At 44.5% G+C, this 15,230-nt stretch overlaps 1 protein-coding gene across 1 annotated transcript in view; it reads right to left on the bottom strand.

Annotated features, from left to right (window-relative positions):
- ZNF423 (zinc finger protein 423) overlaps positions 1 to 15,230 on the bottom strand; it is a 350,075-nt gene that overhangs the window by 28,610 nt on the left and 306,235 nt on the right. Inside the window, exon 5 of the mRNA XM_044664166.1 lies at positions 2,763 to 2,894. Within this exon, the coding sequence (XP_044520101.1) occupies positions 2,763 to 2,894 (132 nt within the window). The remainder of the gene's footprint in view (positions 1 to 2,762; positions 2,895 to 15,230) is intronic.

The following is a 15,230-nucleotide window of genomic DNA, read 5'->3' as shown; positions in this document are numbered from 1 at the left end:
TGTTTCACTCCTTGGAATTACAGTCACTGCTGCAGAATTGTCCACTGGACAATTCACTGTACTGGTGACTGCTGCTAAGGCTCAGTTTTTTCATCTGTGAAATAGGGGGGATAATGACAGTTGTCCTGCTTACCCTCCAGGGCTGTTTTGAGGCTCAAACAAGATAATGAATGTGGAAGTGTTTTGTAACTATAATACAGCATATAAATACAAGGGGATAATTGGTAATACTAAATGTCAGCCAGAATCCAGCACCCAGCACAACCCCAGGTGTTACTGGAGACAGGGTTCTGAAGAACTTGCTTGGCAACTGACTGAGATGGCCTCTGAGGTTCCTTCCAGCCCTGGGTTGAAGACTGTAGGATCCCATGACTGACTGTTAATCAGATATATTAGAGTTGGAGCATGAGATGCACATGGTTAATTGGCATTGAGGGGGTCATCTAGTCCAACCCCATCATAGAACAAACTCCAGGCCAGGGGAGAAATGATTTGCACAAGATCACAAGAGCAAGTTAGTGGCAAGCGTGGGTCTAGAACCCAGGTCCTCTGATTGCTCATCCACTATTCCTTGCACCATTTGCCACAATTCTCCATGTCAATCAATGCAGCTCTTTCTTTTGGGGCTCCGCTGAACCCTGATAGGCCTTATCTGGTGATATGGAGGAAGAAGCTGAGGTTGTTTATGGGAGAAGGAAGCCAGGAAGCTATGGGGCCTGAAGAGGAAATAAAGGAAGATAAAAGGAACAGGCTTAGCCAAGGGAGGAAGGAGATCCAAAGACTTAGCTTTGAGGTGCAGCATCCCAAGATGGTGTGGAAAAAAGTACACATCCCTGGGCATGCCCAGTGATCACTGGGCTCCTCTCGTGCCCAAGAGAACCTAGAGTAGGGCCTCCCAAGTGAGTGGGGAAGAGAATGGCCAGTCTAGCTTGAGTGAGAGACTCAATGCTTCTCAGAGATGAGGAATGCGCTGTGCCAAAGCAAGGATCTTTTTAACCCACCCCCTCCTACTACATTCTGGATTTCCCAGTGTCAGGGAGCCCACCCATGGGGAAGACACAAGCCTGGCTGGGCCCTGAGGGGTGGAGAGGAGGAGCCCCTGAAGCAGCTGTGTCTCTGGGAACAGAGAGATCCATAGTTTCCACACACCCCCCCCAAATCCCCACCTCCATGCTAGGCCAGGCTCTCCCTGGGGTGGGGCTTCCCACAGTGACAGACGGCAGATGTCGGGGGAGGCAGGGAGAACCCCCTCCTCTCCCCCCACACCGGCTGCCATCTGGGCGGCACAGGGAGGGAGAGGCAGGGCAAGGCCCTTGAGACTCACCTCCCCCCCTCTCCCAGCCTGGAAGGCTGTCAGATCACAGAGGGGAGGTAGGGGCACAGTTCGGCCCCTGTAGCCTGGGCAGCTGTCCAGGCCTGGGATCCAGGTCTGACCAAAGCAAGAGGATTTGGGGCTTTTCAACAGTAGCTGCCCTTGCTCCCTTCCAGCCAAATCACTGGAAGAATAGTGGAGTCAGTCCATCGGCCAAAGCATGGGGCTGGGGAGGGGCAGTCCCCAGGGGAGATTATCCCCACCAGCGTCAGCGGGCACAGGTGGCCCAAGCCATGGGCCAAGAGGAGCTTAGAAAGGCAGCCTGGGACAGGGTGGAGGAGGGAACTGAGCCAACCCTGGGAGGCCGGAGGGGGGTGTGGGGTGTGGCAATGAATCAGGGGACAGACTCCAAGGAAAAAAATGGGAGCCACATCAACATGGTAAGAAAACTCAGTGACAACACAAAGGACTCAAATTAGAACTTTCTAGCAATGCCAAATTATTACATAAAGATCTGAAAAACCAAGGCAGAGAGGCAGGGATCAAGGCCTGAAAATTTCTTGAAATTATTTTCCACCCAAAGGAGACATGTACCCCATGGGACAAGGCTGACTTTGAAGTACTAGGGGACAGAAAGTGCTTTCAAAAATGCAAAGCACTATCCTTTATATCTGAGTTCAAGAGTCATGAAGTAGCTGTAAAGGTCAAGTCTAGATGCCTAATGCAGAGTCCCAATCAGCACCAGGCATCCTCTGAGTTCCCAGCTTATACCTTTGTTGGTTCCCCAAAATATCTATGAAAGAGCAATATTGTACGATGGTCATCTGTGAAAATGTGGCTACTCTCAGCAATGCAATGATCTGAGACAGTCCCGAAAGACTCATGATAGGAAATGCTCTCCACCTCCAGAGAAAGAACTGTTGGAATCATCTTTCACATCAGTGTATTTTTTATTTTATGTTGGAGGTTTGGTTATACTTAAGTGTGCTCTTACAATGATGACCAATATAGAAGTGTGTTTTGCATGACAATAAAAAATGGAAAAAATTATGAAGTAATGATAAGGAATTAGGGGGCCAATAATAATACAAACTCACATTTCTAAAGCCCTTTAAGGTTTACCAGGCAGTTTTACCATACTGAAACAGGTAGCACTCGTATTACTCCCATACCATAGATGAAAAAACTGAGGCTCAGAGAGGTTAAGGAATTTAACCAAAGTTACAGAACTAATTAGTAGAAGATTAAGGATCAGAGTCCCAGTCTCTGTGACTTCAGACCAGTGTCCTTTTGTCTATAACAAGGAACTTTTATCAGCCATCCCCAGGGTCCTTCACAGGCCTTCAGAGAATTCGGGCAGGGGATGGTCTGCAGTGAGTCTCTACTCCCCTCTTACTCCGTCCCCAAACAAGCACTGGGTTCTGACCACTCTCTTTTCCCCAGACCTTACCTGTAAAGCAAACGGGGCATTTGAACGTGCCTCCCATTCCCTCGAAGCTGTGCTCGATCAGGTGACAAAGAAGCTTGGCCGGAGAGTCAAACATCTGGTTACACAGCTTGCATTCGTGATTGATGCCTTCCTCTGCAAGGTTCAAATGATACAACTTGTTAGTGACACAGCAGATTAGCGTCTGGAAGGCAGGAGGCTGTGAGGCACGGCTTCCCCTACCATCCACCTAGGCAACGGCTCCTGCACCCCCCTCCCTCCCCGCAGCCCCCTGTGCCACCCCAGCCCAAGCCCGACACGAAGCCCCGGCTGCGGGGCTGGAGACGGTGTGGGTGTCGACGGCCATTGTTCTCAGGGCTTCGCGCCTAGTTCTTAGCACTGCCTTTGAGGAGGCACAAGGCAACCTGGAACCTTCCCGAAAAAGCGCGGAATGAGAGAGTCTGCTAAACATCTAAGCGTATCTGGCCTAGAAGGAGAGAAGGCAGGAGGCTTGCAGGATGTGGGTCAGGGCAGGGACACGAGCTCTGTCTTCAAAGGGATGAAGGCTTGTCAGGAGGGATTCAGTTTACATTGTTTAACTTCTAATGAGAAGGAGAGCCAATGGGTGAAAATCATTCAATCCACGAGAACTTGTAATGTCCCTACTATGCGGTGCCACGTAGAACTGTGCTACAGGTACAAACGACGCAGAGCTAAAAGTGATATAGTCCCTGCTCTCAAGAAACTTACGTTGTATGTGGGACAGAAAGATGCTCACACACATTAAGTTAATACCAGATACAAATGGTGGTGGTGTGTGTGTGTTTGTTTTTTTTTAATGGGACATAAACCAATGGAGAAATCAGAAATAATTTCTTCCAGAAAGAGGCACAGAAGATGAACCAGCCAGCTAGGTAGCTCAATGGGTAAAGAGTCAGGTCTGGAGACAGGAGGTCCTGGATTCAAATGTGTGACCCTGGGCAAGTCATTTAACCTCTATTACCTAGCCTTTACCACTCTTCTGCCTTGGAACTGATACTTTAGAATTCTAAGACAGAGGATGAGGGTTGAAAAAAAAAAAGGTGAACCCTAAAGGGAGTTAGAGGCTCCAAAATTTGGATGAAAAAAGGAGAAGATTTCCAAGCAAGATGGATAGCCTGTGCAAAGATATGGGCACTGAGAAATGGAATACTGAGAATAGAGAACAGCAAGAAGACAAGCTTGGGGGGAAGCATGGAGGGTTTACAAGGAAGTAATATATAATCAGCTTGGGAAAATGGGCCAGAACTGGATTTCTAGAAAGGCTTTTTATGGCAAATAAAGGAGATTATATTTTAACCTAAGCAAGGGGGAAGGAAGGGAAGGAGGAAGGGAGGGAGGGAGGGAGGGAAGAAGGAAAATTTATGAAGATTTTTCTAGTGGCAGCTAGGTAACTGAGTGGCTAGAGAACCAGGCTTGGAGATGGGAGGTCCTGGGTTCAAATCTAGCCCCCGATGCTTCCTAGCTGTATAATCCTGGGCAAGTCACTTAACCCCCCCATTGCCTAGCTCTTACCTCTCTTCTAACTTGGAAACAATACTTAGTATCAATTCTAAGACAGAAAGTAGGGTTTGAAAAAAAAGCTTTCTATATGCAAGGCACTACTACTGCTGGTGATAAAATAGAAAATTAAGGTAGTACCTGTTCTCAAGGAACTCATGTTCTAAAGTGGGAGAAAGGCACATAAGGAAGATTTTTAACTACAAGGAAGAGAGAAAGGTCCCAGGGTTTTAGGAAATGATAGCAAAGCAGATGCTGCTGCTGCTTCTTTAAATGTCATTTCCACTGATAAAATTCTCTCAATTTCTGATGTATCTGAAGAGGGACATAGTCAGACTTGTGCTTTAAGAATATCACTCTGGCAGCTTTGTAAAAGATGGATTGAAGAAAGGAGAGAATGGATGCAGGAAGTCCCATTTGGAGGCTAGTGCAAGAGTGAGAACAAAATAAGGAACTACACTAAGGTGGCTATGGTTGGGATGAAGACCAAGTGGACACTAATGCAAGAAAGGAGTTAGAATCAACAAGACTTGGCAACTGATTGGATATGGGGGTGAGTGGAGAGAGTGGAAGAAGATTTCTAGAAATCAAAGAGAGGCAGATTTCACCTCAATACAAAGAAAAACTCCACAAGAAGAGAAGCCTAGAAATGGGATAGTTTGTGGATGTATTGAGTTACCTGTTCCTGGAGCAGCTGTAGCAAGGGATGGGTGACTGTTAGTCAGGGATATCAGAAGAGGGGATGGATATCTGATTCAATGTGGATTAGATGAGATATCTAAGGGCTCTTCCAGCTCTGAGATGCTACATGCATGAATTTAGGAATGTAGCTAAAAGTCATCATCTTATGATCTGAATGCATTGCCTCTTAATTATATGCACTAAAGGAGAAAGACCAGTGGTACAGATCAACCCAAACCACAGATGGTCCAAGAGTTATTTACACTTAACTCTGAAATGCTTTTTGTGATTGACTGATTAACAGAACTGACCTACCTGAGTACAGGTGGTTTAGGCTAATATTAAAACAAGAGAGTATTGCATTTGGAATCAGAAGGCATGTTTTATATAATCCCAGCTCTGCTATTTACTACCAGAGTGACATTGGACAAATCATTTCTTTCTGGTCCTCAACGTTTTCATCTGTAAGATATGAGTATTCGACTAGTGTTGCTTTAGCTCAAAATTTTATGACAATGAGTTTTCAATTACTGAGAAGAGCTCAATAGTCAGCTGGGTGGCAAAGAGAAATTGGGCCTGGGATTTTTTTAAATTTGCCAAAGAAAATTCAGAGGCTATTTCCTTTTTGTCTTTGTAGTCCCAACACTTAGCACAGTGACTGACATACAATAAATAGGAAATAAATGCTTTTTCATTCATTATGATCTCTTACTTTCTACTGAAGGGAGAAAAAATTCAGTTATCTATCCAACTTGAGATTTTCTATACTTTAATTCTTGGGTAAATCACTACTCCTCTCTGAGCCTCAGTTTTCTTTTCTGTAAAATAAGGTAGTTAAACATGGTAATCTCTAAGGCCCTTTCTAGTTTTAGAAGCTATGAACCAAAATCCTCATTCCAATCACATGCCAACTACCCTTTATCCCTAAGGCCAAGTAATGGATATCAGTTTCCATTATGAGCAGAGAAAGAGAGAAAGGGTTATAGTGTGTAAGAGTCAAAGACCTACATTTATTTCTCAGTGCATTCTAACTCTTCTCATGGGAAAATTAGCCCAACCAAGAAATATAAGTGGCCTGAAATTCCCTGAAAACCCAGAAATCAGGAGCCATGTTTGAAAGAACTGCATTGCTCGCTGGAAGAAAAAGGACACATCCGATCTGGGATTGCAGGGTCTATCTCTGCATCTCCCAACATCGGGATGGGGATGAGAACTGAAAGAGGCACCAGGTAGATACCCAACTTCTAGTCTAGGCAGTAACTAAACCATGACATACACAGATACCAGGCGGGCTTGCCCCACATAACACACCGGCTGTAATCTACTGGGTATTTGACATGTCTCAGGAGCTGCTGCAACTAGGACATCTGTGCAGATCTGAGGTCCAAGTGAAATCTTCATTTAAAAGAAAAAATTTCATTGAAAAGAAAAGTTTCTGTGCCTGAGGCTGCCTTAGTGCACACATGGGAACACACACACACACACACACACACACACACACGCACACACACGCACGGCTCATTCACACCCCTTCCATTCTCGGGGTGAGGCTATGCTTCATCTCCATTAGAAAAGTCAACCTCATGCATAGGGGGAACTGACAGGCACTTAAGGGATAGGACTTCAGAAGCTCAAGAAGACCCCATTAGCTCAAGATACCTCCAGATCTCTATGGGTCAGAAGCCTGTCTTGACAAGACCTGAAATTACACTATTATAGATCGGTACCATTCTGTCTTAAAGGCTTCTGGGTCTCCCAATTAGAAAACATATATTCCCAGAACATTTTAGGCCATTACCAGACATTAACACCTTAGCCCTAGAGAGCTGTGGGTAGATTGGTTTATCAGATGGCTTTTTCTAACTAGGACATCTACAAGGGATCAAGATGCTCCCCCATTAAATGAGACCTACCAATGAGAGAGAACTAGGAGAAAGTGAGTGGTTCAGAGGGGAAGAAACACCCCTGATTTCACCACTGAACCTGGGCCCAGTCCAGCTCATGATGACAGGACTGTTTGGGAGTTCAAAGGAAGAGGCATCTGTTAAGTTATTGCTTCCCAATCCACATGCCAACTCCTCCTGCTCCACCAGCAGCCCCACTATGCTCAAACTCTGTTCAGAGTTGGAAAAGCAGCAAGAATTCAGAGGATAACAGGACCTGGAGCAAGTAAAGACCTTAGAGGTAACTTATTTAATTTAACCCCTTTATTTTACAAAGGAGTGCCCTAAGGTCCAAAGGGATCAATTAATTTATCCAGAGAAACAGAGCTGATATTTAGATGCAATTTAACTACACATGGAGTACTCCTTCCAATGTACTTTCTACACTACCTCCTTGGGGAGGAGAATAGTACGCTATTCCCTGAATGAGAGCCAAATTCATCTTGGGCTACTTGGATTTTGGCTGATTTGAAAGTGTTTAAACTTTTGAAGTAGCAGCGGCAGCAGAAGTAGAAGTATAATAGTAGTAGTGGTGGTGGTAGTAGCAACAGCAGCAGCCAGTAGTCAAGTTTTAGATGTGGCAATTTACACTTAATCATCAAGCCTTCTAGACCCACAGACAGGTTTGTATTTAGGAAAGGGCACGGAGTTAAGTTATTCTGGATGCAATGCTGCTTTCAACATTTACTCACTAGTCATGGGACTCAACTTCTCTGTTCTAAATTTAAGTTTCTTCATTTGTAAAAAGGGGGAAAATATCTACAGCTCACGGGATTGTTGTGTAACTCCAAGAAGATGATTGACTTGAAGCAACAGAAAATCTCTTAAGTATTTTATAAATATTATGCCACGGCTATTCAAATGGACAAATAACAAACATATTTTAGCAGATCACACAGAGCAGTGGGCTCTACCCAAAACCTCTCCTACGGTTATAAAAAACCAAATACTTTTCATCCTTTAATAGCTGGCTCATCTACCTCTTCCCTGAAAGTCTTCCCCCATCATCCCCACCAGGAGCTTACACCAAACTCCCTTTCTTCTGTCTGTACCACTTATGATGGAAGTCAATCATACAGTGCCTCCCATTGTCATTAAACTGTTTTACGTACACCCATCTTGTGTCACCAACAGAACCAGAACTCTTTGAGATGCGTCCTGTTCCTTCTTACAGGACTGAGTCCCAAGCATGCCAAGGACTAAGCACAAAGAACATTCTCAAGCCACATGATGTGGTAGAAAAATTAAGAGACCAGTTGTCAGGAGATCGAGGTTCTAGTTTAAGTTCTACCACAAATCCATGTGGGGCTTCCCCTTTCTACACCTCAGTTTCCTCAACTGTCAAATGAGAAGGTTGAACTAGTTGGTCCCTGCAGTCTCTTCCAGCTCTGCTACTCTACGACTCCATGAGTCTATCCACACTGAATAGAAATCCCTCCTGGGGTAATTTTATATGTGCACGCCCGCGTGTGCGCACACACACACACACACACACACACACACACACACACACGCTCTCTCCCCTCCCCTCTTGCTCTGCACCCCACCTCGATTTTCCATCTCCCCCCTCCATTCCCTGCTGATCTCCAGCCCTGAGCCAGTCCTCAGGGCTGCCACACTAAACCTAGGAAAGGACGATTTACGAGGGAAATGCCGAACAGGAGCCCTTACCCACTTTGCTGTGAATGGAGACATGACCGTCTGATGCACAAACACGAAGAGGACAAAGAAAGCCCCTGCAACTTATAAATCAGAGAAATCATGTCTGACATTCACTTTCCATTCTCTGAGTGCCGGGCTATTCATCAATCCATTCTCCTCTGATTCATACAACCTCCACCAGGTAAGGAAAACACTAATATTCAGAAATATGTACACACAAACACCTCTGGAATTAAAAGCTCAGGTACCGGGTGTCTAAATGCCTGTAATTTACATCAAAACACCATCCAATATCTGCATGTGTCAATATAAGTCTCTGGCTAATTATTACAAGGGCCTCACAGTCAATTAGGTGTTCCTAGTTCTATTTCTTCCCTCTCCTCCCAGCCCCTCCACATATGTTTAAAGAGTTAAACCCTAGAAGTGAAACAAAAATAAAACAAACTAAAAATGGGATGAAAAATAATAAAGCGTAATGGGTTCCCGCGGATCTGGGAATCTCTCCCACTCGAGGCGAGACCTTTTGATTTGCAAATCCACTTCTGAATTATAAGGCCTTCTCCTCACTGGCAGGGGGTTTGGATACACTCCCACAGGAGTCCATTATGTGTTTCTCTGTCTATAAAACCATCCAACAAAAAAAAAAAAAAAAAAAAAAAAAAAGAGAGAGAGGGGGGAGGGAGAGAGAGGGGGAGTGGAGGTTGGGGAGGAAAGGAGATGACTACCATGGTTAGCTGAAGAAATGTTTCTTTTTCATGCATATACACCCCCCCAACTATGAAAATGCCCAAGGATAGGGCTAAAATTGCCACCATAATCACTCTCTCCTCACTGGCATTTACAGCCTCTCTCATTTTGAACAGCCACAGATAGCTGCACCTTTAGAGAATAACTTTCTTGAATTATATAAGAGCAAACAGCCGCACGGAAGCCACCTCTGAGCCAAGTGACAAAGCTCTGTCTGGGAGACCACACACTCCACTCAGGCGTGGGGCACTGGGCTTTTGTGAGTGAAAACACACAATCACTCTTCCGATTTCCCTCATTTCTCTCCTCACTACGGCCCCCCCCACCCGCTTTTTTCTTCTAGTAACACATGACAGACATCTGTAAGAGAGACCCACATAACTGACAAATTATACAGCCCCACTCATTTGTAAAATAAAATGCAGATTTCAACTCCTTCCTGGGCTAGATCTCTCCTCCTGCTCCCACATAAGTGAGGTCTGGCACAGGAAACCAATTGATTTATTATTTGGGGATAGTTGTTTTGTTGGTTTTTTTTTTTAATGATGAACAAACACAAACCAGCAAACTTGATCCCAAGGTTTCTCTCCCCCCCCTTTTCTTCTAGGCTTGAGAATAATAAGCGTTAATTTTACACTACATTTCTCAAAAAAATAATAGGATGTGCTCTCGCTTAAAACAAGCTGGCCTGCTGGATTCTTTCAGGCTGAAACTGTGTCAACCCAAAAGAGGAGCGGAGTGCTTTGTGTAAAAGTGTCGTGGGGAGATGATAGTATCCTGTAATGTTCTCAGTACCTACTTTTGTCTCCAAAAGCATTTGATCCCTGGCAGACACATACTTATTTCCATACTGGTCTTGGGGGAAGCCAGAAGGAATGAGAGCTGATTATCAGAATCCTGAAGGTGAAACCTGGGTGGAACCCGCTGATGTCAAAGGCAGGCATTTGTATAAATTTGGAGGTACATAATTTACTGCCTGTTAGCGAGGATTAGCGGGTTGCAGTGACCCAAACGGGCTGTGCTGGTAAGGTGCCAGGGCATTGTTCTTAAGTTCAAACACATTTGAGTGTGACGGGTGCTAGACACATTGATAGGCCATGGAATGCCACTCGTAGTGGGAGGCTGCCTGGCCCATTTTAGACTGGAGACATGCTTCTCCTTGAAGCCATTTCCCTAGAGGCAACTTGGGTTTGTTGCACACAGCCATGGGCCACTAAGACTAGGAAAGAGCTAGGAAGTGTCGTCTCCTAATGAGAATATGATATAATGAACAATGCATGCATATATGTTTGCATATATGTATGTGTGGTTCAATCATAGACTTTATAGCTAATAAAGAAAACAGACATCACTGAGTCCAATCCTCTTCCCTCATTTCAGATAAGAAAACTGAGACCCAGAGAAGTGAGATAATTTGCCCTGGGTCCCAAACATCGGATAATTCTACAGAAAGGAAAATCTGGCAAAAGATTGCAAGAAGTGGTACTTATGGGTGAATGAAAAAGACATAGCTTGAGATAGCGGAAAAAGGATAGACTCTGGAATCTGAAGAACGAGGTTTAAATCTTGCCTCTGATGCATAATTGCCTACTTGGCCCTAAGTTATGTAGACTCCCTAAGCCTCCGTTTCTTCATCTGTAAAATGCACAAGTTGGATTAAACAGCCTCAGAATTCCCTTGCAGCTTTAACTCTCTGCCCTTATGATCCTAAGTAGCTAATTCGGCACCAAAAACAAAATCAAGCCATGCTATCCTGCTGGCACAGGATCGAAGATAAGTATTTCCTATGCTTTTCTGCATTCCCTCAGCTCTAGGTACCCTCTGCATGTATTGCCTCATTCTTGCTGCAGCTCTGCCAGTGGGCATGGGTGCCCTCTCTCTTTCCACCTAAGGGAGTTGAGCAATAAAGGGGGTGGGGGAGAAAAGAATCTATTTTTATCAGCTGTGAGAACTTAGAAAGGCAACGGGAGACTCCCAGCTATGTGGGACAGGTATTAGAGTTGATCTAAAACTCATTCCTTGACTAAAACAGGCAATCCCAGGCAGTGGCATCCTAGGAATGGCACATATTTGCTTCACTGTTCGACTCTGAGGTGCTAAGGAGGAGCTATCTTGCTGTCGTGGAGCGATGAAATCCCTCAATTACTCGTACTTGTAATGAACTTTGCCAGATTGAAATTCCACGGCACCAGGCACCAGGAAGCTGATACTCACTGATCATGCCCCGAAGAGACCAGACTGAGGGAGCTTCCAATGAGTGCTGGGAGGAACGCTTTCACTGGGTCAGACAAATGGATACCGGGGGAAAAAAATACAAGGCTTCAGGAATAAAGGAGGAGGAGGAGAGCCCATTTGTTCACTGGAGCAAATGAGGATTTAAGAGGGCAATCTGGGAGGAGGAAAGACACAAGGAGATGACCCTACTGACACCATCCTAATAAATGGCTGTAAACAGGCTAGGAGATGGGATTGTGAAATACAGTACAATAGGGATCTCGGCCCTTTGTTTCCCATAATGAACAAAGAGTGTACAGTCTCAACAGAATGGTGGGGTGGGGTGGGGGCCAGCAATAACATCTCTATAGCCACATCAGGCTGTTTATTTATTGATTTGTCATTAAATACCAGAAAGAAATTCATCAAGCCAGGCTAGGGAATGGTGTGGGGATGGATGGTGAAGATGGGGGGAAAAGGTGAAAACAGAAATTTACAGTGGGAATAGATGAAGGTCAAAGCAGGAAAGGGGGTCTTAGAAAATGTGGTGTTTTATTTTAATTGGGGGAAACCCATCCATCAGAAAAAAAGGGATGGGAAGACACTGAGAGGGGTGTGTGTGTGTGTGTGTGTGTGAGAGAGAGAGAGAGAGAGAGAGAGAGAGAGAGAGAGAGAGAGAGAGAGAGAGAGAAAGAAAGAGAATGTGTGCGTGCGTGCGTGTGCGCACACATGCGTGCCTGCATAGGAGGAAATGGGGAAGAGAGAGTGTCCACCACAACTAGCCCCACAACATTAAGAGCCTCCCAGCAATTTAACACCACTTGTCACTCAGCGAAGGCAGCCCTTGCTGGACAGCGCACACCTCCACAACCATTTTCTGCTTAGATATTTTTACTAATTAATCCAGGAGGACTCAATGCGCCCTTCCTCCCACCCCAAGGGAATGCCTTCCCAGGCCTTTCTGCTGAGGAGGGACCCAGCTCCCAGGGTCCCAAGTGTCTCAGGAAGACATAAACGAGCTCTGGCAGCCTGAACCAGGGCCCCACCGGGATGTGGAGACTCTTCAAAACAGAACCCTGACAATTAAGCAGTCTGAGTTTTGAAAGGCCTGGGATTGATGGCGTGGACAGTGAAAATATCACCTGGGGAGCTGGGTGTAGTCCTCCGAGGGTTGCCTGAGGTCAGTTGCCATGGCAACGCAGAATGAGCTCAACCTTGTAACTGACCCTTATCTTTTTTTGATCTGTGGGCCACTTGGGGCCAGGGCTGGAAATCAACTGGAAAATAATCCGGTCACATATCAGAAAGAAAACTATTTATACTTATTTATCTAGGTACCACCAATATCTTGCTTTGACAACTATGCCACATTAAACGGGCCCCCTGCCACAATGGCTAAGCGGCCCTGCACAATGATGTTTTGGGACTGGATGGAGGACAACCAAATTCCTCCTGACTCTGAGCAAAATGTACCTTGTCCACATGTGTGAATGATTGAGGCTGAATGTGAACAAAGAGAGGGAAAAATCAAGCCTTTTACATCACTGTTTAATACTATTGGTGGTTATCTGATGCTCTTGGCTTCTACCTTCCAGCACAATAAACAAGAAAGGCCCAAAAAAGTGCACAAAATAGGCTATGGGGGCAGCTGCTCTTGATTTATGCTTAAGTATATAGTTTAAAACTGGGTCTGATGGATTTGATTTTTTATTATTTTTTTTGTTCTGGGCCAAGAAGAGTTTGAGACAGATGTGCATCTCCATTAACATCTGGGTACCAGTCTTGGGAAAGATGTTTTTTAAAAAGACCAATAAAGAAAGGCCAAAGCAGGCCTTCTTTTCCATTCTCAAGGCAGGATTCAACCAGTCTCGCAAGATACTGAATCCCTCCTCCCTGAGTTTTCCTGAATGGAGCTGACAACAGTCCAAGGTTTGCTTCTGGATGGTGTTATTTCATATTAAATGCAAATTAAATTAAACGTTTTTCTGTTTTCCAAAACTCAAAACTGGAGACTCCAGATGATTGGTTGGATCAGATACCAGGGGCCAATTCCCTCCTGGGGTGAAGGAAACTGGATCATGGATGGGGGTTGGCTAAGCTCAAGAAGGATAACATGAAAACCTGCTACAGATTCATCATCCTAACAAATGGAGTATCTCATATTCTTTCATCTGTTCCTTTTTTTTTTTTTCCACCCATTCCTTGGCTCAAAAAAGTAGAGGTGCTGGGCCTGGGATCCAGAAGCCCTGGTCTGCAGCCTTGGCTTTTCTGCTAGCTTTATCATGTGTTAAAGTTGCCTGCCTCAGAAATGGCATCAATGTCTTGGGGGGTGAGGGGGAGTCCATAGTAGGAAGTTTGAGCCACTCATTTTATCTTTCATTTTCTATGAAATGGAGAGAATAATATTTTCTTTCAGGACTGTTGTAAGGTCAGGATGTTATAATAGATTCAAAATCACTATGAAGAGGCAAAAACCATTATACCAACATGAAGAATGATAATGAATATTACTATTATTACAAGCATAGCTCTCTAGCCTCCAGATCAGAGCCCAGGGTGTTGTAAATTTGCAATGGCAGAGGCCTCTATGGGTTTTCTCAGGGGGTAAGAGAATTCTATCCCTCTTCCAAGAGCCCTAGCCAACAGAGGATTTCATCCCATGTGGCCATGGAGAGGGGGAATATTATTGCATTCTGGGGAGCTGGAACAAAAGTATGGTTTCTATATCAGCTGCTAAACAAATAGCACATTAGGATATGTGGGTGGAAAAAGACCCAGGCCTCAACTGAGAAGGGTCCTGGGTTCAAATTAGGTATCAGAAAATTCCTACCTGTGTGACCCTGGGCATGTCATTTAACCCTAATTGCCTAGCCCATACCAGTCTTCTGCCTAGGAATCTATATTTAATATTGATTCTAAGTCAGAAGGTAAAGGTTTAAAAAAACAAACAAACCCAAATGGACACCTAGGACCATCCACTTTAGACAATGGACTCCTAAAATCTTGTATCCCAACGAGAAGTATGTTTCTATGGTTCTACAGGAATGACTAAACTGGGATAAATCAGATTTTTAAATCAATGCATATTTGAGGGACTGATTATACCTGTTATGTATGTGCCAGGCACTAAGGCATACCCTAAGGATACACAGAGCAATAAAAAAAAAAGCATTTAAGAGCCTACTATGTGACAGGCACTATGCTAAAAGTTGAGGCTATAAAGACATAAATGAAACCATTTCCTCATTTGAGGGGATTATATTCTACACTAGGAGATTACAGATGTAATATATCACCTGTTGTTTCTTTAGGTCAAACTGTTAGCCATTTTCTTTTCCTTTTTCATTTTAAAATTTAGACAAAATCTTCATAAAGAGCACAAGCAATGGCAGTGGGCATGCTGACTATGACAGAAAAAGTATTATTGTGGGTAGGGGTTGCTTTTTGGTTTGCAAAGATGTATTTAAGATTCCTACCTTTTAAAAGGTAGGACTTTTAAAAATCTGACTTACAAATATGTTCTCATTCTCTCATTCTCTCTCTCTCCCCCTCCCTCCCTCCCTCTCTCTCTCTCTCTCTCTCTCTCTCTCTCTCTCTCTCTCTCTCTCTCTCTCTCTCTCTCTCTCTCTCTCCCCCTCCCCCTCCCTCTCCCATTGAGAAGGCAAGCAAATTCATGCCCATTCTATATGTGAAATCATGAAAAATA

This window comes from Gracilinanus agilis, chromosome 2 (genome assembly GCF_016433145.1).
Source record: "Gracilinanus agilis isolate LMUSP501 chromosome 2, AgileGrace, whole genome shotgun sequence".
Classification (NCBI taxonomy): Eukaryota; Metazoa; Chordata; class Mammalia; order Didelphimorphia; family Didelphidae; genus Gracilinanus; species Gracilinanus agilis.
The sequence above is the reverse complement of the archived record's forward strand: the minus strand, read 5'-3'. Positions and strand labels throughout refer to the sequence as shown.